The 22,624-nt window shown below is 40.7% G+C and overlaps 1 protein-coding gene across 1 annotated transcript; it reads left to right on the top strand.

Moving 5' to 3' along the window:
• Positions 1-833: 833 nt before the first annotated feature.
• ednraa (endothelin receptor type Aa) lies at positions 834-18,967 on the top strand. The gene is made up of 8 exons (XM_033624478.2): positions 834-1,118; positions 2,112-2,627; positions 4,628-4,755; positions 7,364-7,562; positions 10,881-11,033; positions 11,291-11,424; positions 11,615-11,723; positions 15,584-18,967. The coding sequence occupies exons 2-8, from the start codon at positions 2,157-2,159 to the stop codon at positions 15,719-15,721; spliced, it is 1,332 nt and encodes a 443-aa protein (XP_033480369.2). The 5' UTR covers positions 834-1,118; positions 2,112-2,156; the 3' UTR covers positions 15,722-18,967.
• The last annotated feature ends 3,657 nt before the right edge of the window (positions 18,968-22,624 follow it).

Below are 22,624 nucleotides of genomic sequence, written 5' to 3'. Positions count from 1 at the left end.
CGATAAATGGTCCATTTTGGAATCCATAATGGACAGTGATGTAGGAGCACTCTTCTCTCTTGACATTGAACTGTCTTCTCTTGTTCAGGCATTAAGTCATCTCACAGAGCGCTGTCTGTTTGTGTTGTTTGTTTTTTTCTGCATGTGAGGGAAAACAATTGATTGGATTTTCTATGTTTTTCTCATTTTGTAATTTAGATGTTTGGTAATTGAAGGCAACACTTACTTAGACTTCACCCCTTTTTCCCCACCTTACACTTAACCACACAGTGATTATCTACCTTTTACAGCTAATATAAAACTTTATTACAACACTGCATTATGAGAAGGTGTGATGTGGTCCGGTCACCCACGCAGCAGTTACTCTGTAAAAGTAAAGGCAGGCTGATGGTTAGCTCCCACTTCCCGTCTTAGTTTCCCGCCCCTCTCAAATGAGGGAAACACAACATCACAACATGGACACTGACTTCCCCGTGCCTCCCATCTAATCTCTGCTGCCTCTCGTGTGAGGAAACAGTTGCATGTAACGTATACAAGACATAATGTGAGTCAGAGAGGGATTGAAAGAGAAGGTAGGAGGGATTGAAGAAAGGGGGCAGATTGGAGGGGCGTTGGGCTCCCAGATGTCCTTGCACCCTGTGTCTGCGTGTGTGTGTGTGTGTGTGTGTGTGTGTGTGTGTGTGTGTGTGTCTGTGCCTTGGAGATGACTGTCAGCAGGCGGTGCCTCTGAGAGAGAGGAGAAGGAGGGGTGTGGGGGGTAAGTTTCCAAAGGGGGCCCAGTCTGTTACCAAAGGGAGGTGGAGATTTACTATCCCACCCAGTCAAAGTGTCTCACTGGTGCTCTGATACACACACACATGTAGAGATACACACAACCTCACACGTACACGCACACAACCACACACACTCAGACATACTGCAAACTCTCCACAGGAAACTCTGAGCCATAATGCGAAGGCACCTCAGAGCAGACGGGTGCATTGCTCAAACCAAGTGGGATACGCTGCGGCTTTGATAGTGCGTTAATTACTCATGTGATGTGATACAGATGTCTGGGGGCTTCAGCCGAAAGTTTGCCTGACGGTTTCCAAGGGGGCCAGGCAGACATTTTAGAAGCGGTAGGTGAAAACCAAATGTATTTATTATTTATGGATAGATCAGTTTGCGTGCTGTCACAGATCCCAGCAGTGTCATGCTGATGCTAAACTGTGATGCTACTTGAAGGGCTGGCTGCTAAATAGTTCTTTGTGTACTTGGTGACAGCTGGGACTTTGAACAGGAAGAACTCTGGGCTATAAGAGTTGCCGGTGCTGTGACATGATGAAAAGGGCTTCACTATCGATCTGACAGTTTGAAACTTTATCTGCTGTTTACCGGGAGTTTTGTGGAGTGAATTACTCTGATTTCGTCCAGGGAAGTAGGCAGTAAAGGTGAAGATACCTCTAAATTCACAACAATACACTACGTCAAGAATCAAAAGATTGAGAAGAAAATCCAAGGTGTAACTATAGTGTGTATTTTCTGATCTTCACCTGATTTATATTTTAACCTTTTACGCTTGCATTTAAAACTTTGTCTGGAAATCAGCCCTGCAGCACTTCTGTCATGTAAAAAAAAAGCTCTTTGTTTTGTGACCACATGTTTAAACCCTTCTAAATTAGAAACAGAGGGAGAATGCAAAACTGAGGAAATCATTCAGTTACAAACCCACGCAAGGGGCTCATTGTGAAAACAGCATATGAAGCTTCACTGTGCGGCTGCAACATTATTGACACAAAGCCATATAACAGACAGCTCCCTCTGTCAGGGACGACTGAGAGCAAACAAGATGCCCAACGCACTCTGCTGATGCCTCCTCCTGAACTGTCTGACTCTAACTAGTCCTGGCATCTCCCATCTGTGCCCCCTTGGCAAAACCTTTTTGAAGTCTTGAAGGAGTTGTTAAACTTCCTCACCACTTTTTGAAAGGACAGTGATGCTGTTTAGCTGACGTATATTACTCCAATTTGGTTAGATTTTTAAGTAGGGGCAAAACACAGGACAAGTGAAAATGTTTTGTCTGAAAAATAACCAAATTTTCCTCTTGTTTTTTTGATTTCTTCTCTCACCAGTGATATACTGGGACAGTCTTTCAATCAGTGAAATCAAAGCGCCAAATGTGCTCCATAATGGGCACCCCAGCTGTGCATATGTTGGTGCTAATGGCCTGTATGGCAGCCAGAGGAATGTGCCAGATAAACAGAGCCGAAACAGAGGAGGCTTCTCTCCCAGGCTCCCTCGTCCACTCCACACGCCAGTCTCCAGGTTTCTACAGCACCATCAATCCCAGCACGGGGCCCGGCCTCGCTGATGCGCAAACTGTAAGTTCTGGGAATGAAACTGTCACAGAGACGCCCATACCGTCTCCAATGTGTGAAAAATCTACCTCCGTTAACGACTATTTCAAGTACATCAACACCATCATATCCATCCATGTGTTTGTGATCGGCATTGTCGGCAACGCCACCCTGCTGAGGATTATATACCAGCACAAGTGCATGAGGAACGGGCCGAACGCCCTCATTGCTAGTCTGGCACTGGGGGACCTTATCTACATAATCGTCGATATACCCATCAATGTATACAAGGTACAGTTTTCACTCTGTTGGTGCATGCTTTCATTAAAGTCTTGACCCTATTGACAGGTCTCTGTGTTGATATGATGAAATGCAGCAACAATGGAGGTGATACGCAGAGACAGAGTGGAATAGTACAGACGGGAAAAAGGGGGGAGGGGGAGTGTGCAAATAGACGGGAAAGTGTAATCAGTCGGACGCCATTATCTCCCTCGTGTGGGCAGATTAGTGATGAGAGGAGCATGGATATGGCTGGCTTAAATAAACATGGGAATCAGGCTGTAGTCACACATGTCAGGGGCCATGCATTGACCTCGGACATTAGTCAATGTCCCTTATCTAGAGGTTTAACAAAAAAAAGAAAAAGAAAAGAAAAAAAAAAAACAACCCTGATAAATCACTTGTGGAGTTTTGAACCCAGTTCTTCATTAAAGCCCCATCTGTAATGTTTTATCTAAATAAAAGTGAGGTTCAAAAGTTTAACTAATAATGTAGTGTAAATAGAATCAGTGTCAGCTTAGTTTTAACATTACTGATGTAAACAAACCTGTAACAGCGTCTGTGTAATAATTATCAGGGGATTCGAGAGAGCAATAACTGATTTTATTTTTGTGATTTCATTTTTGGTGTCTCACAACAATTTTGTTTACTTTTCAACTTTGGATTGTGCCTTTGGAATATGAAGTGTTTAATGATGATAAATTGGGGCTCCTGTCTTGGCTTGATTTATACCAATAAATAGTGTCACCCTTTGTATAATAACCAAGAATGATGGCAAAATGGGGTCATCAGTCAACTTGATCTCTCCAGTGCATTATGGGACGGCAAATGAGAAAGCCACCTGGTTAGAATTAACTTGGGACTTTGAGGGGACAGCGACTCTGTGGTCTGAGCAACACATGTGCAAGAAAGACACAAATATCTTAGCGGGGGAACAGTTTATGCACAAACAAAGACAAGAGCCACGTCTACAGTGTTGAAACCATGTTGAAGCCCCATGTTCACTTCCCCGGGGCTGGGTCAGTGTTTCCAAAAATAATCAGCCACTTGTATGCTGAAAACAGTGGTGTGGGCTCCTTTCCTCCCTGCTGCTCTTCTGCGGCTCCTGGGAAACTTAAACGGCACAAGTAAAAACAATAGAGGGCCAGGAAGCGCTGTGAAGTTCTTCCTGTGGCTTCAGCTTTGGGAAACGTGTTTAACGCAGGTCATGTCGTATTGAAGGAAAAATGCTGCCAAGACCACTTTGATGGAAACAAAGGTCTCAGCTTGCATGGCCTTGACTTATTTTCTCAAGGGAAGTAATATTAGAAGAGGTTGTGGAAGTGGCTCTGAGTTACTAGTGACAACACAGTAAATTATCATTGAAGTTTGGTTCTACGTCTTGAGAGGCTGTGTGTTTGCACATGTACTGTATTTCAGGAGGGATGCAGGGGACACGTCAGGCTCAATATTTAGAAGATGTGCATTTGTTCCTCCCTAATAAAAACATTAAAGTTGCACAGGACTTTTATTTTGGCAAAATCAAAGACATTTACACCATAAATTGCTGCAGAAAAGTCACAAATTCACAACGGAACTATTCGAACGATTCAAATCTAAAAAACTACATCCATGTGTTTGCAGGAGATGTGAAAGTTTTGCAAAAGTTGCGCAAAGTTTTATCAGCTGATGGGCTCCATATGGTCCGTGTCAGACTTAAATCACTCTGACGTTAAAGATGACGTTGAGAGGTCTTTGATGTGCCTCCATCTGCATGGAAATTGCCTTAAATAGATATTAACGATGGTCAGCGTGAATCCAGCAACAGAGCTGAGATTAATAGTCCCTTAAGAGTTGTAAAAGACAGAATATTTTATTAACGTTAGCAAAGCCAAACTGTGATTCAGTGACAAATTATATTGATGTGAATGTTGTCAAATAAATGTTCTTACAAATGTGATTTAACTGCTGTTAGATAAGTGTTTTTGTCACACTTACTGTATGTGCTTTCTTTCTTTGTTTTCTTTTTAAAGCTCCTGGCGTCAGGCTTTCCGTTTCACAACAGTGTTGTTGGCCTGTGTCTGTGTAAGCTGTTCCCCTTCCTGCAGAAAGCCTCTGTGGGCATCACTGTTCTCAACCTGTGTGCCCTCAGCGTGGACAGGTCAGTGCTTCCACTCTCCACACTGCGTTTTTACGTCACATCGAGAGCTGTGGCATGTGAAGGTCAGTTTTGGTGGGCCAGCAAAAAACTAAAGCAAAAATCCTGCTCATGTGTGTGCTGAAATAAGTGAAACACAAGTATTTTTATCATGACAGGTTGTGTGCATATGTTTATGATGCTGAGTTCAATTAAGCAGGAATGTTAAAGTAGATTTTACCAGAATAATCCACTCTTTTTTTTTGGCTTGTTTTCTCATCCTCATAAAGAAGGTTTTATTGTGTTTATATCATTCCATAGAAACATATGAAAAGCAAGAACTTTCATGTAAGGTTACATGCTCTTGTGAAGCCAGCTTGACAGCTGAATGTTTCAGATAACCCTTTTTCAAAGCAGATGCTGTTGCAGAAATTTTGAGGAGGCAGTCAAATCACTGGAAAAAAGGAATTAAACAATTTTAATTTGGACGACTCGCCATGCCAGTTCATCCACAATAGGTTTTGTGCATGTTTATGATGTGGCGTTACATTACAACATGAAAGTTCAATTAGGTTTTAGGAGATTAATTTCTCTCTGAAACCAAACTTATTGAACTTATTTCTCATTCTCATTAAGGGTTTTTTTTTTTTGTGTTTTTAGAAACATATGAAAAGCAGCAACTTTCCTGTAAGGTGACATTATCTTGTAAAGCCAGATTGAGGCCTGAATGTTCCAAATATCTTTTTTCATAGGTGAAAAAGCAGATGCTGTTGCAGAAATTTTGAGGAGGCAGTCAAAATCATTGGAAAAAAGAAATTAAACAATTTTAATTTGGATGACTCACCTTGCCAGTTCATCCACAATAGATTTTATGAGGTGGCGTTCCATTAAACATGAATGTTAAATTAGGTTTTAGGAAATTAATTTCTCTCTGAATGTTTTTGGACTTGTTTCTCATTCTCATAAAAGAGGTTTGTGTTTTTAGAAACATATGAAAAGCAGCAACTTTCCTGCGATTTTACACAGTGTTGTGAAGCCAACATGAAGCCTGAATGTTCCAGATATGTTTTTTCATAGCTCAAAAAAACAGATGCTGTTGCACAAAATTTGAAGAGGCATTCAAAATCACTGGAAAAAGGAAATTAAACAAAGTTAATGTGGCCAGTTCACTCATCCCTACTCAGAATAAGAGAGCATTGCTTTAAATTAATTTGTCTTAGATGTTTTCTAATATGATTTTGGTGATTATGAGTTGCAGAGATGAGTTAAGACAAAAAGATATGAATATTTTTTATTTGTTTGCAGTTTAATGACAAGCAGATCTGATTAGCTGAGGTGACGATCACTTTTGGGAAAGGTCGATACTTATTGTGCATCCTCACTGGGATGTTATTTATCTCTCTGCTCCTCTGTTTGTTGCCTTGGTGCTCAAAACTTGTGTGGTGTGCTGTTTTAAGAGATGCTCTTTACTTCTCTAATGGAATTATAACAGTCATTTATTTTGTATGCACCATTAAGTGTATAAGTGATATATGCACTGTAAACTCTCAGTGTAATGTTAATATTAAAAACATTACCTTGATAGCAAGTATCCTGACAACTTCTTTTTTAATAGAACCTTAATAGAAATTCCCCAATGAATAAATGATGAGTGTGAAGTGCTGGAGCTCAGTCTCATCTCACTTTGTGCACCAGACACAACTTTGGAGATAAGAGGCTCGCCTGCCTGCTCTGAACACTGTAGGCTCCAAGGTTCAACCAGGCAGACATTTTTAATGACCTCTAAAAAGACTGCAGTGCTGTAGAGTTGTGTTCAAGAGCAGATGCTCACCGTTTGTTTCCAGGAAATGTGTAGCATATTTCTGTGTGTATGTATTATGAAAGTACCAGGGTCTCTTTTGTATCCTTCCAATGTTGGAGGAAGAGAAAAAGGTGGATACATTACCACTTAGTGAAATATAAATGCCGCCATGTTGTTCAACAGAGAAATTCAAATGTGTCATGAAAAATATATTGTTTTTGCCATAAAATCTTGATGCAGGGTTTTACTAAAACATTTCGACAAGTGGTTTCCATTAATGAAACAAACAAGCAAACAAGTATTCAGTGCACGGGAAACACAAGCCAACAGACAGACCTCTCTGCCAACATGGGCCAGTCTGTTTGGAGGCTTCACAAAAATATAAATATTAGATATTTAAAATAAACAATTGATCATCTCTCCTCATTAATTCTTAACATTTTGATATTCTTTGCTGACTGAGCAGTTTGTTGTGTTTGGTGTGCTGCCATGCATAGAGAAAACATTGTTAGCTTTGTCAGTCAGGAGAGACAAAGAAAACGATGACTTTACTGATTTCTATTTAATGATGGAGCGGTGACTGAGAACAACTGAACTCCTGCAGCCCTATTTCAATTAATAAATAGGCTTTTTTTCATAGCATAGTAATTGTGTTACACTCTTTACTTTTTAATTTCATTTAGAAAATTTGTGTCCCAGGAGTGCTGTATCATAATCATTCCTGCTGCAGTAACTCACTATCCCCTAATCATATTACTTTAATCCAATCAATTTAATATGTCTCATCCATCTGTTATGCCTGGACCTCACTCCTGTGTCTGCCCCTCACAGGTACAGAGCTGTGGCATCCTGGAGCAGAGTTCAGGGAGTGGGCATCCCTCTGCTTACAGTCGTGGAGATTGTAACTATTTGGTGGCTGTCGCTCATCCTGGCAGTACCGGAGGCTATTGTTTTCGACATGGTCACCTTCACCTACAAGAATGAAACCATGCGCACCTGCATGCTTAACCCAAAGTCTGACTTCATGGTGGTACGCTATCATCCATTTTCTTATCGTTTTCGGATAAGAAAAATTGCTGTTTAGTAATTTTGTGTCCCAGTGTTTTGCTTGTATTAAGGCCAAGACAGTTGTGTGCCTCCACGAACCAGTCAAGTTGCAGTTACAGTTTACACTTATCTCTGTCCTAGACTCACAAGTCAGTCTTTAGATGCTTTGCTTAACTAAAGACTGATGACTTTCTCCCTGATTTTGTGTTTAGATGGGCGGATACAATTTCAGAGTTTAAAAAAACTCCCTACCTTGCAGAACCAATAGTAAATCTGCAGGGCGGTCCTTCGGTGGCTCGCTGAACTCTTGTGCTTGTAAACAACGTCCCACTAGAAACACGTGTAGCGGTACAAAATGGCTCAGCCGCGCTCGCAGAAAATGGCGTCAAAGTTAGTGGATGTTTGTCGCGTTTGTGGCGACACATTCTCGCCAACTAAAAGAAACAAACATAATCTTTTACAAGGCCATGACTCATCCGTCCGGACTATAGAGGGAATCGCCTTGTTGTTTACAAATACTTCCGGGTAGAAAACCAGCAGAGCTTTTAGCTATATATATAGCTTATATATCACATTTTTCACATCACTGTATGACCGTTTGGACTAATCCGATGTTTGTAAAGTCTATAAACACAGTGATTGAACAAACATTACTATTTCTTAGCCGTTAGCAGTGTCTGTAATAGGTAATAACTCATTAAACAGTCCGTGAAAAAAATATTTTTTCCAGTGGATATCTTAGTTACTACATGATTGAGCTAGCAAAGCAGTTTTGTGTTGCTATGTGTGGTATTTATTCAGTTTTGGGAAATCACGATGTCTAGAAAGCATCAGTGGCTGCAGCTAACAGGGACAGCTAACAGCAGCAGCAAAGTTAACATCAGGACGTCATCTGTTAAAAGCCTCCCGTTGTCGGATACAACATGAAACTACTCCAGTTAGCTCAATAATGTTGTAACTAAGACATCCGCTGGAAAAAATATTTTCTTCACGGATGAGCACACGTTTGATAAAACGGAGTTAAATCTCTCGGCATCCATTTTCAAGCTCTCTGTGTGTTTGTTTCCTTGCGGACGAGAAAAGGAGGAGCGCACATTTCCGAGAAGGCATGTCCTTTTCAAAAATGCAAGAGGCGTTGCTTTGTTGCCGGCCGTTTTCGCCGGTGTGTTAAACACACTTTAGAAAGGAGTGTCCCCAGACTATCAGGAGGCGGAGATCTCTGATTGTCTGGTGGCGAGACTATCTCTGTCCAGACTCACATGTAGCTATGACAGTAGACAAAGCTTCACATATGGATGTTGCTGCAAAGAAGCAACATATTCTAAAAGTGTAGAGTCTAGAATCACCAATTCAGTATCTGACCTCCTGCTCCTGAATTATTGTGTTTAGTAATGGCCAAGAAACTGTTTTTGCAGAATATTATGATGTCACAGTGAATCTGACCTGGGACCTTTCGTATATAAAATGCCATCACTTCATTTTTTTGTTCTATTAGACATTTGGGTAAAATTTTGTCATAATTAGTGTATGAATTTTTGAGTTATGGCCAAAAACATGTTTGTGAGGTCACTGTGACCTTGACCTTTAAACACCATAATCTAATACGACCGTCATTAAGTCCAAGTGGACGTTTGTGCCAAATTTGAAGAAATTCCCCCAAGGTTTTTATTTGGACACCGCGTTCACAAGAACGGGATGTATGTACACACAGACTGATGGACACCCTGACAACATAATGCCTCAGTGCCGGAGGCATAATAAATCACTTACAACATTTTCTGCTTGGGCAATAAATAATTAAATCCACAAGAAACTAATGCTTATAGGTCCAGTGTGTATGATTTAGGAGTGTTTAATGGCTTCTAGTTGTGATGATTGCAGATTGCAACTAGCTGAAACTTCTCCTGGTTGGGGTTCCTTCAGTGTTCATTGTTTAGGAGGTTTTTATTGGGAGCCAAATTATCCACAGAGGTGTCTATCTAACCAAAACAAACAGGTGATAAAACCAGTAAAAACACTGAATGAAACAGTTTAACGTAACAAATCAGTGTGTCTTTGACTCACTAATCGCGGAGGGGCCACTAACTACAGTGATTGACGCGAAAACACAAAAACGTGATGGCCTTATCTGGAGCCAGCGTTTGGTTTGTCTGTTCTGGGCTACTGTAGAAACATGTTGGTGCAACATGGCGGACTTTGTTGATGAGGACCCGCTCCTGTGTAGATATAAATGGCTCATTCTAAGCTAACGAAAACACAATGATTTTAGTCAAATTCCATTTTACCCTTAATCCTACACACTGGACCTTTAAGATGTACTCCATCCAAATTCCCCTTTCTAGCCATTTCAGTGTGTGATTTTTGGTGTAGTATTGCTTTAAAAAATAAACCTGGTCTACTTACCCTCTCTCAGTGATTGTGGCCCTTTTCACATCCTTGGAGCACATAATTGATTGCAGGCCAAGTGCAATTACTGAGACCTGAAATCTGGGGCCTCAAGCTGAGCCACATGTGCATATCTATTCCATATGTACAAAATTGGAGTAATCCCTCTCTCAGATATCGGCAATGCAATGCTGAGGTCTGAGCAAAATAAGCTTCTCAACAGCATTATTTATTAACAATGAAACAGCATATTTTCTTGTTTAAAATATATTCTTAACAAGGCCAATGTTTGGAGTGCATCAGCAAAGTTTTTTGCTGTCATGGAAATGACATAATTAGATCCAGTAAAAGTTTGTAGGGTTGTGAAATTGTGATATTTCTACAGAACATACTTACAATTTTTTTTAAGAACCGCAGAGAGCCAGATGCACACGTGTGTAGCACTCACATGGACTGCGATGGCTCACAAGAAAGGGGTAGTCTGGATAAGGTTCAGTTACACAAGCACAGATCCCTATTACTTGGGTCGTACCATGCAGGGAAAAGTAATTTCAGCTTTACTTCTATAGTACAATACATTATCACACATGATGTTTCGTTTGGACTTTAAAAACCCACATCAAAAGCAGCTGTCCAAAGTTAAAGGGAGATCCTCCCTCTACAGATAGATGGAGGTCCAACAGGAGCGATTGGTAGAAAATGGACAGTGACAGAAAAATGAACAGAAAGTTGTATTTTGTCCCAGGAAGTCTTAGATTCATCCGTAAAAAGGGGCAGGTCAGAGGAAGTGTGTGGAAGAGATCAATTGTGACTTGAAAAACTACAACCCTTCTTTTTTACATACAGGTTCACACCATAATTAATGCATTTATTTTAGTTTAAATGTGCATTACTGTCTCACGTTTGTTTGCTGCAGTTCTATACGAAAGCAAAGGACTGGTGGCTGTTTGGCTTCTACTTTTGTGTACCGCTGCTCTGCACCGCTGTGTTCTACACTCTGATGACCTGCGAGATGCTCAACCACAGGAACGGCAGCCTTCGCATTGCCCTCAGTGAGCACCTCAAACAGGTGGGACAAATATTAATACAGTAACAAGCCCCTAACTTTAATAAACCTACATAATGTCAGGTTTATTTCACTACAAGCACATGAACATTTGTGATGTGGCTTCATCATGTAACGCAACGTTTTCATGGAGTGAGATGACTCCACAGTGGCTCAGTCAGCACTGTTTATTCCATGGTTTTAACCTCTAATCCTCCATTACACAAACTTCGTCATCTCCTCTCTAACAGTGGAATGAAATCTGTTGTATCTCTCTGCAGAGGAGGGAGGTGGCCAAAGCCGTGTTCTGCCTCGTCCTCATCTTCGCCCTGTGCTGGTTTCCACTGCACCTCAGCAGGATCCTGAAGAAGATGCTTTACAGGCCAAAAGATAGAAAGCGCTGTGAGCTGTTCAAGTGAGTCACTGGAAGAATAAACCCTAAACATAAACAGAGTATGCACATGTACACGACATGGCACTGAAACCTGAAACAAGGCAGATCCTGCCAGAAGTGTTTAACATTCAATGCTATGCCAAAAAAAGGATTTAAATAGGCTCTGTGGTGCTCTATAAAAATAATTAAAATCAGATTCTTCTATTTTCAGTTTCCTGTTGGTCCTGGATCACCTCAGTATCAACCTTGTAACAATCAACTCCTGCATAAACCCCATTATCCTCTACTTTGTCAGCAAGAAGTTTAAAAACTGCTTCAAGGTATGGTACTCCCCTACAGCACATGGATGTTAATGAATGTAACACGCTCACACTTTATCTTTCTCTCTCACGCACACACTTCAGATTCAGTCTGGCCAGTAAAGCAAACAGTGAACTCAGGCTTTTTGTCCGTGACACAACAGAGCCTGTGATGGTGATGACATTCCATGAGCAACATGTAAAAGCAGCCTGGTGATTTATGTACTCACTTTGTAGGGCTGAGGTCACACGCTGTAAATGTCTGTCAAACGGACCTGGGCTGGAGATAAACCATGACTCAAGTTTGCACGTTAAAGGATTAAGGGAGGGTGGTGGGAGAGCAAATGAGAGAGTGACTGCACGTGTAGAAAAAAAACCTTTGTAAATATTGCTGTGTTAAAGGAACAGTTCAACATTTGGGGAAACACATTTATTTGGTTTGTTGATGAGAGTTAGATGTGAAGATCTGGATCTAGAGTAGAACTCATATTTGTTGCCAACAGTAAATATCAAGCTACAACCATAAGCTGGTTAGCTTATGTCTCATTTCCACATAGCTCTGTGTACATATGTGAGTCAACCAGTGGTCTATTGATTCAGAGCAGAGCGTATGCACTGTGCCACAGGAAGTTAGCATAAAAACAAATTAGCTAACAGACTGATAAATGTAATACAGCAATATTTATGATTTTTGTTAGTAAAAAGTTTGATGGCATGCTTTGCTCAGGACCCCAGGAAGTGCACTGGGAATTGAAGCTGATTTTCATAGAGGCCAAAAGGTGGCATTACAACTCCCGAGTCCGTCACATGATGCAACTGGGCCCAGAAATACTTTTCCTATAGACTTATATTCACAAAGAGATGTCTGTAAATGAGTGGATACATTTCTTTGAGCGTTTCAAGCCCCCTCTAACAACACATTCTCACTTCGACCTCAACATTTAACAACGTTTGGTCATGGACTTTCCACATCCAGATACGACGTGAAAGGTACCCTGGGTGTGTTGGATGTTGATGTTCTGGGACGTTGTGTCAAGCTCTGCCTGTTACATGCATTGTCCTCTTTCAAAATACACCGTTTTCACAGGAAATTTAAAGTTTACATTAAGTCTCTTTCAAAATAAACGCACTACATCAGTAAAACACTGCGAATTGACGTTTTTGTTGTCTTCAACAACTAACGCACATGGTTGGGTTTAGGAAAAAAGAAGAGGGTTTGGCTTGATAACCTTACGGTATGCGAACACAGCTCTCCTGAGTGAAAGTCTGTGCTTCTTGTACCCATCTACCACCCCTCCCATCTGCCCTACTCGGACTTTCATCGCCTTAACTTTCGTTTGTGTCCCACTGCACTTCCCCCTGATGCCGCCAAGCGCAATTTAACTATAATGGTGACCGGACACATATAATGCCGACATTTAAAGATGGCTTTTTCATCATTCTCTGACGTTGCAAGTCATTACCCAAGTGCCGGATTTCAGGGACTTCGCCGAGTGAGACTGTTCTGCCTTGAAATGATTCATTTCACTATCAGAATTTGATCCATTCAGTCTGAAAACATTTGAAGATAGATATATATATATATATATATATATATATATATATATACAGTACAGGCCAAAAGTTTGGACACACCTTCTCATTCAATGCGTTTTCTTTATTTTCATGACTATTTACATTGTAGATTCTCACTGAAGGCATCAAAACTATGAATGAACACATGTGGAGTTATGTACTTAACAAAAAAAGGTGAAATAACTGAAAACATGTTTTATATTCTAGTTTCTTCAAAATAGCCACCCTTTGCTCTGATTACTGCTTTGCACACTCTTGGCATTCTCTCGATGAGCTTCAAGAGGTAGTCACCTGAAATGGTTTCCACTTCACAGGTGTGCCTTATCAGGGTTAATTAGTGGAATTTCTTGCTTTATCAATGGGGTTGGGACCATCAGTTGTGTTGTGCAGAAGTCAGGTTAATACACAGCCGACAGCACTATTGGACAACTGTTAAAATTCATATTATGGCAAGAACCAATCAGCTAACTAAAGAAAAACGAGTGGCCATCATTACTTTAAGAAATGAAGGTCAGTCAGTCCGGAAAATTGCAAAAACTTTAAATGTGTCCCCAAGTGGAGTCGCAAAAACCATCAAGCGCTACAACGAAACTGGCACACATGAGGACCGACCCAGGAAAGGAAGACCAAGAGTCACCTCTGCTTCTGAGGATAAGTTCATCCGAGTCACCAGCCTCAGAAATGGCAAGTTAACAGCAGCTCAGATCAGAGACCAGATGAATGCCACACAGAGTTCTAGCAGCAGACCCATCTCTAGAACAACTGTTAAGAGGAGACTGCGCCAATCAGGCCTTCATGGTCAAATAGCTGCTAGGAAACCACTGCTAAGGAGAGGCAACAAGCAGAAGAGATTTGTTTGGGCCAAGAAACACAAGGAATGGACATTAGACCAGTGGAAATCTGTGCTTTGGTCTGATGAGTCCAAATTTGAGATCTTTGGTTCCAACCGCCGTGTCTTTGTGAGACGCAGAAAAGGTGAACGGATGGATTCCACATGCCTGGTTCCCACTGTGAAGCATGGAGGAGGAGGTGTGATGGTGTGGGGGTGTTTTGCTGGTGACACTGTTGGGGATTTATTCAAAATTGAAGGCACACTGAACCAGCATGGCTACCACAGCATCCTGCAGCGACATGCCATCCCATCCGGTTTGCGTTTAGTTGGACGATCATTTATTTTTCAACAGGACAATGACCCCAAACACACCTCCAGGCTGTGTAAGGGCTATTTGACCAAGAAGGAGAGTGATGGAGTGCTGCGGCAGATGACCTGGCCTCCACAGTCACCGGACCTGAACCCAATCGAGATGGTTTGGGGTGAGCTGGACCGCAGAGTGAAGGCAAAGGGGCCAACAAGTGCTAAACACCTCTGGGAACTCCTTCAAGACTGTTGGAAAACCATTTCAGGTGACTACCTCTTGAAGCTCATGGAGAGAATGCCAAGAGTGTGCAAAGCAGTAATCAGAGCAAAGGGTGGCTATTTTGAAGAAACTAGAATATAAAACATGTTTTCAGTTATTTCACCTTTTTTTGTTAAGTACATAACTCCACATGTGTTCATTCATAGTTTTGATGCCTTCAGTGAGAATCTACAATGTAAATAGTCATGAAAATAAAGAAAACGCATTGAATGAGAAGGTGTGTCCAAACTTTTGGCCTGTACTGTATATATATATATACTGTATATATACATCCTTTTATCCCAACTGAAGTTAGTAGAGCACTAAACCAGAGGTAGCCATCTTGGCCAGCGGAAGTCTCTTGTGCATTTGCGATATGGGCCCAAATACTGAAGCTGTGCTGATCATCTTGGTAATTTTATATGAGGCAGTTGAATGTTTCTGGCTTCATGCACCAATGAGCAGCTTTCATAGGAATGAACAGAGTCGTGGGTCTAATTCTGTATCCAGGTCTCCTGGGCAATACTAACTCCCACGTCAGCAAAACAAAACAAAACTGTGTGGAAATGAAGCTTTAGTTTTGCATAAAGACTGGAAGTCACTGCTCTTGATCAAGAAATATCTCTGTATAGAAGCGGAATTTTACATGTTGGCTTCAGCTTTTGTATTGAATTCACAAATGACATCTAATATTTTAATTAGTCAGTTTTAGAAGTACTAAAGACACAGCTAAGCGAGCACTTTCCCCCTGATTTCAGTCTTTATGCTAAGCACCATCTCCTGGCTCCAGCTTCACATTAAACTGAGAAATATGACACAGATATCAATCTTTCCATCTAACCCTCTCTAAGTGTATTTCCCAATATTGTTCCTGTAAAATGTTCTCTCTTTCTTCATATGTTCTTCAAGTCGTGTTTGTGCTGCTGGTGTTACTCTGACAACCAGCTGAGCAGCATCGGACCCATGAATGGTACCAGTATCCAGTGTAAGAGCCCCGAGCCCAACAACGTCCACACTGATCGCAGCATGAGGAAAGACAGCGACTGATCTCTCACCTGAGGACTATTTTCAAGCTCTCCCATATACCCAGCAGCTTTTAAAATACAACCAGCACTCATCCTAAAATATATACATCAAAAAGTACTTCAGACAATATGCACATCCTTAGGACCACTGAAGCAACAAACGAGCCTGGCAGGGATGGATCAGGAACTGGAGATAAAAGGAACAAACAATAGATTTGGCACACAACGCTCTGAAGTTTACCAAGCCTCTCAGTGGGCTAAACTTCCTAAGACAAACTCCTTGTATTCCCACACCCATGGACAGTGACACTGTAGCGTGAGAGAAGAAGGGGGAGGGCGGGATGAGGAGGAGGAGGACTCTTTTCTACAGGATGCAGCTGAGCGGTGACTATAAATTACTCTCAATAAGTAGGAGAGCGTGCTATTCCTGTAAAGGGCAGCACTACTGGGAAGGATGCACGAAGCTGCAGGAAGGAAAAAGTAGACAGCTCGCTGTCAGAGGGAATGATGGGAGATGAGTATGCGTCGTCCCCAGGAGTTTGCTGCTCATTGACGGTGGAAAACAGGAAAGCATGTTACTGACTGCAGACAACAATTCATTCTCCATTAAACATGCGGGTGGTTGCACAGTGTATTTTACTCACACTCATTATTCATTAAGCTACTTTGTGGTATAATAAGAAGAATGTTTTGGAGTTTTTTCTTTTTCTAATTTAGTAGGAAAAGAGGGAAAATGTGTTTAAACAATAAAATGCATCCTAAATTTAAAAAACCTTAAGGTCTGCTTAAGATAATCATGATCCACATACTGCCAAACTTCTGGTTAGTAATCCAAAAATGACAGATTTCATAACAGAATCACATCCAGTGCCAGAATAAGCCAAAATACACTGGCACAAAACCAAGTACAGTGTTGTAGGTTTTAAAGCTGATAAGGTATAACTCTGTATTTACATACATGTCAAACAAATGATAAATATGAGGTAATGCATTACGGTAGGTCACCAAAATGGACGTGAATTTGATTTTTTTTAAACACTGTGAATTTCAACAGATATAATCAACTTGTATAACCAGTGGAATATATTCAGTATGTAGGCCTATAGTGTCCACTTTTATAAAGTGTTATATTGCAGTTATATTAAAGTATTTTATTCAGACAACATTACTTGTGTAATGACATAGGCAAATGAGTTTTTAATGGCGGTGATAAAAGCTCCAAATATTGAAGGAGTAGTTTCACATATTGGAAAACACCCTGATTGGCTTTCTTGCCGAGAATTAGATGAGCAAACTGACACCACAATAAATATACGCACAATGAATATTTGGATACAGCCATAGATTGTTAGTTTGGTTTAGAGTGAAGGCTGGAAACGGTTGAAACAGCCAGCCTGGCTCAGTCTGAAGATGACAAGATCCTCCTGCTAGCACTTTTAAAGCTCACTAATTAACATGCTCTTTAAAGTTAGTTTAATCTGTATCAAAGTGCTAGAGTGACAGTTTTTAGGTTTTCCCTGCTCATGATGCTCATAGGCTGACATTTTTCACATGTTGCGTTGCTGTCAGGCATATCATAGTAATGCTGTCACTCATGAGTGGCAGCCAGTGTTGGACTCTCTTTACAAAAGTAGTATTATTACTTAACTTATTAGTGTCTGCCCATCGTAAAGACTTGTTATATTACGTTTCTGTTACACCCCACTAAATTGGTAGTATCATCCTTTCTCCTCAAAATTCAGGCTTGGCATTAGCACTTGTGTAAATGTCAGGGCAAAGTGCAGCTAAGGCTAGATAGCTTTCAAAAGATTGATTGATTCCCCAGTGATCGATCTGAAAGATCAAGAGAGTCATGGAGGCAACATGTCATCCACCACAAAACCAAAATGCTAGAGTAACAATTTTTAGGTTTTGCTTGTTAGCCAGCAGTTAGGGTTGCCAGCATCCTGAAATGGTGATAAAGAATGATAGTTCTGTAGCCTTTTCTTTTTTGCCCGGCTCACTGTGCTTATAGTTGGCATTTTTTAATTGTTGTGCCAATGTCAGGTGTATTGTGGTAATGCTGTCACTCATGAGTGGCAGCCAATGTTGGACTTGTCCCACAGTAAGTTGTTGCACTACTCGTTATATTACCTTTCTCTCACATCCCACAAAATCCTTTCTCCTCAAAATTCAGACTTAGCATGTGTGCCTTTGTAAATATCAGGGTAAAGTCCAGCTAAGTCTAGAAAGCTTTCAAAAACATTTTTTTATCTGAGGATCTTTCGTTGTCTGCGATTTTCTTCCCCAATGATTTGTCTGAGTCAGTTGTGGAGATAGCCAACATTTCATCCACTGCATATCCAGTTACAAAGTTCATTAGCTCTTTGTCGTTTGTAGCCGGCAGCTGTCCACGATTAAAATCCAGTTTGGGTTGTTTAGCCATTGCAGAGCTCCAGCCATCCCCTGCAGCCGAGGTAGGGTTTATCTCCACATGCTTCACGTTGTGCTGTTGGTTGTAGGAGTTGTTTCAGACCTGGTTTGAGGACATGTTTTTCTCAGTGAAGAGACTTAGTACCACTACCTAAAACAACAAAATCAATGTAATGACAATATTTCCACCTGCTGAATATATCTCGTATCAGCTCAATACAAAATGTGTCTTTCAGTTCTCAATATTTTACAGCACAGTTTGCGACCCTACGAACAGCTAACAGGCTGCGGAAATGACTGTAGCTAAAAAAACAAACTAGATAGATAACATGTAAATTAATGAGCTTTAGAGCTGCTGACAGGTAGATTGTGTTGCCTTCAGACAGAGCCAAGCTGCTGCCCCCTGTTTCAGTCTTTAAGCTAAGATAAGCTAACTGGCTGCTGGCTGTACATTTATCAAGCAAACAAGAGAGTGGCGTCAATTTTCTCATCTAACTCTCGCCAAGAATGTGAATGAGTCCATTTCTCAAAATGTCAGACTATTCTTTCTCTGTTAAAATCATATTAAGCTACCAAAAACTACACCGCCTTATACTATTTTATATGTGAATAGATGTAAACCTGTGTGTGTGTGTGACTGTTTGGTAGCATGTATGTGTGTGTGTGCGTGTGTGTATAATTACTTGCACTTCTTTAGTTGGAGTGTTTTGCACACTTGTGTACAGAACAACAGGCTGATATCTGTACAGTTTTACTTTACCACTATCCATCAGAGCAATTCATAATGGAATCCATATACTGTTTGTTGTCGTTGATGCTGCTGCTGCTTAAACCAATAAATCAATTTCCATCTCCACTGTAAGAAGGTTTATTTCACTATTGTGCTAATATTGGTTTCTCCAGGAAGTCCGAGGGGGCCCCTTCTGTTTTTCATCTGCGTCTGTGAGAAAGAGGCGTCTGGGAGTGATTTGAAGCACACTGTGACCTGCTTGGCAACTGAGCCCTTAGGGTTGCTATTGTCAGCGGAGAGGATGTGAACAGCTCGGATGGTGGGAATCTGATACACAAAAATCACTTCTCATCTGTGTTGCCAAAAGAGGATAAAGGAAAGCAAAGTTTGACCGTTACTTATCTGTGCTTTAGTCATATATTAGCTCTGACATGGCAGGATTGTATATAATTCTCATGTAAACATTGTCATAATGGTCGTATATAATAAGAATTTGCTGAAAACTTTAATGTCACAAGCCTTTTTTTCCCATTAAATAAAGCACTAGTTGTATCCCGACTGAGTCTGTGGCAACTTCCCACAATTCAGCGTCGACCAAAAGTCTCATTAACACAGGATTACGCCCTCTATACCTCTCAAAAAGAGACAGTTACCAGAGCAGTGTGATCCCATACGCAAAGTTGAAAAACACCCAAGACCAACAGAGCACTGCAGCAGTCGCGGCTTTATCGGATGTTGGTCTGTTATTTATTTCACTGGGTTGAAGTCTCAGCCAGGTCATAAACTTTATGAAACTGCTCCATAATCCTCATATGAAATCATGCCACAGACAGGTTCCAGTAACCCTGAAGAAATACAGAATTGCTCAAAACTTTGGTTGCACCACAGCTTTTTTCAGGTTTAACGTATCAGAGAATTAAAAATCATTTATATTTACTGTGAAACATATTGGAACATATTCATGCTTTCCTGGGAAGTGAGAGAGGGAGAATCAGAGAGTGTGAGAGAAAGTGAAAGGGAGAGCGAAGGGGAGCGTTTTTAGCTCTGTGGAATTTGGTGGGAACCTTGTTTCTTGCCAGCGGTGAATTGAATAAAGCTCAAAAACAAATAATAAAGGATCTCAAAGGTCCAAAGTGCCTCTCCATGCAGAGCTTATTCACATGTGGTTGGTGATTCAGCAAATATGTTAAAGACCAGTCAATGCTCATGACAAAGACGCCCCCAAACACCCTGCACTTATTATCTGATTATTATTATCTTTTAGATTTATTGCATTCATTACAAACAAGTACAACAACTTAGCTAACAAACAACAATAAATAACAAACTATTACTATACTATATATTAATATGATAAACTAATGCTTCTCAAATACACTCCACTCCGCCATAACCATAAATGCTGCAGCATGTTCTGACTGTGAAGACCACTCACTGATGAACTAGATGGACTAAAGGTTCGTTTCCCTACAGACCAACCATTTTCCCCTTATATTTGATTTTTAAACCATTTTTTGCAGCCGCCTGTGTCACCTATGGGAGGATCTGACTGCTAATTCAGACTTTCACTTCATTCTTTCTTTCTTCATTCTTACAGTACAAGTCAATCTGCTCTCAATCATTCTTAAAACATGTTTTTCTTTTCCTTTTTTGTGAACTAAACTTCAGATGTCTGTATTTAATTCAATCTTTAAACACAACATATCATTTTCAGTCATTCTTGTGTTTGTAATACAGACTGGATATCATGAAAGCAGTGTTCTCTATTGTTTCAAATTAAAGAATTACAAGAGAATTACAGCATCTTATTTAATTCACAGAAACACTTACTTGCTTGCCACAAAACCACACAGCCCATAATTACCGAATCCATTTTAATTGCATCAAAATAATTGAAAAAAGTTAACTAATTAATCAAAAATGAAACAGATGCAGTGAGTATTCTGATTCCTGGTATCGGAGGAAGTGAAATCTGTCTCAGAATTGCTCAATTCCATATAAAATCCATTATCAAGGAATCCGTCTTCCTAAACATAATGACCCATAATGGCCCCAGCACTCCAGGGGCCCCAAAAGCTCCAGATTTACTCTATGTCGATTGGTTTGTGCTAAATTAACTGAAACCTTGTGTGGAATTATGCAGCACAGAAGCACAATATTAACTGACGTGACAAGGACCTGCTCTTGAGTGTTAAAGAATGTCTGTGTGTGAAAATCTGATTTAAAGACCTTTGTTTATGCCTATACTGTCATAACCAGCCTGTTACAACAAATTAATCAGAGGGAAACTGTAATATCAGTAGTGTAGAAAATGAATGGATAGGAGTAAGCAGCATAGGTGTTGTATTGCAATAGGTAAGACAACAAAAGCTATAAAGCTAAAACCATGTGAGAGAATAGGGGATTTCAACTGGTCTTTCTGCATGGGGCACATCAAGCCTTCAGATCCACACACTGCAGACAGGAAAAAAAAACTGAGCAACAAACAGTGAAAGCAAGCAGAGGGCCCAGCAGCTCCTATTTGCCCTGGGGCCTCCAAGCAGCTTAATCCGGCCATGAGCCTGCCGATATCCTAAAATTTTGTTATTGTCAACAAACCCCACAAAAATACCAAAACCTGAGAGGTCACAGATATATAGTTTCTAAAGGCTTAATAATATCCTATGAACATGAGTCAAACAGAAGTAAACAATGTTGGAGACTGTTTTCAGCCCTGGATTTGGCGTCCTGGTGGTTATTTGCAGCAGCAGGACAGTACATGTTGTACTCGAAATAAGCTGCTGCCTTACATTACAGTGTTTATAGTAATGTGGGAATGTGTGGCTCGTTGATGTATATTTAATAAGTTCTGGACAACAATGGAGGTCTATGGCACAGAGGAATAAGATACATCAGGCTTTGGATATCCTTTAAGAGACTCAGAGCTACAACACTTGTTTTTAAAGAACTGCTGTTCATGTTGTATGAGCTTCTTTGACGTCACCCTACTTCACTTATGTTGTTGTTCAGGAACAGATGAACTGAAGTGAACACCCTCAGTGAGCCTGAACATTTCCTGACACAAAGGCCTATGGCAGACATATTAAGATAAATAAGTAATTGTTGAACAATTGCAGACTTGTGTATTCCTCTGACAAAGGAGGTGCACTTTGGCTGATACATTATATCGCAGGAATCAGACAGTGCGTCTCCTCCTTTGTTGTGCATTGATTATTATTATTCCTCAGACCTATCCATTCTGCTTATCCCGTCTGTGTGTTTCCTGCAAGGCGCATACTGTACGACGCACTTCACCCTACAGTTATGGCTACGATTCAACGAGACATAATGGACGCCACATCCTTTATGCTAAAATATGTTTTGGGTCTGATCAAACACAGCATATGTTTATCTACCCTGCCCTTACATGGCTGTACCCTGTTTGCCACTTTGCATGGCAATCCCTCCAAGCTATCCACCATGGCACTCGCTCGCACGACTTGTGGCAAAGACTATTTCTAATTCATAAAAGCCAAAAGGAGCGATTCAAAATTCATGAACAATCTGTCCTGCTACAACCAGTGATTTCTGTGACTGTGGGGCAGTGGAGACATGGAGGCAACAGAAAGGAAAGTTCTGCCTCCCCTCATTTTACAGGAAGACACACAGACACAAGTACACTCAAGCCTGTGCACGTACAAATGCATACAAGAGCAAAAGGTAAGAAAGAGGTTCGGATAGGCAACTACTTTGTTAAGGCAGGATTTAGATTGAACAAAAAATACAGGATAACCATAAACAAAA

The sequence above is a fragment of the Epinephelus lanceolatus genome, chromosome 3, assembly GCF_041903045.1.
Source record: "Epinephelus lanceolatus isolate andai-2023 chromosome 3, ASM4190304v1, whole genome shotgun sequence".
Taxonomy (NCBI): Eukaryota; Metazoa; Chordata; class Actinopteri; order Perciformes; family Serranidae; genus Epinephelus; species Epinephelus lanceolatus.
Note: the sequence above shows the minus strand (reverse complement) of the source record. Positions and strands in the feature narration are given on the sequence as shown.

Coding starts and splice junctions, on each gene's coding strand:
- ednraa (XM_033624478.2), top strand. CDS start 2,157: ATGTGCTCCATAATGGGCACCCCAGCTGTGCATATGTTGGTGCTAATG. Junction 2,628..4,627: donor TACCCATCAATGTATACAAG/GTACAGTTTTCA, acceptor TTCTTTTTAAAG/CTCCTGGCGTCAGGCTTTCC. Junction 7,563..10,880: donor CAAAGTCTGACTTCATGGTG/GTACGCTATCAT, acceptor TGTTTGCTGCAG/TTCTATACGAAAGCAAAGGA.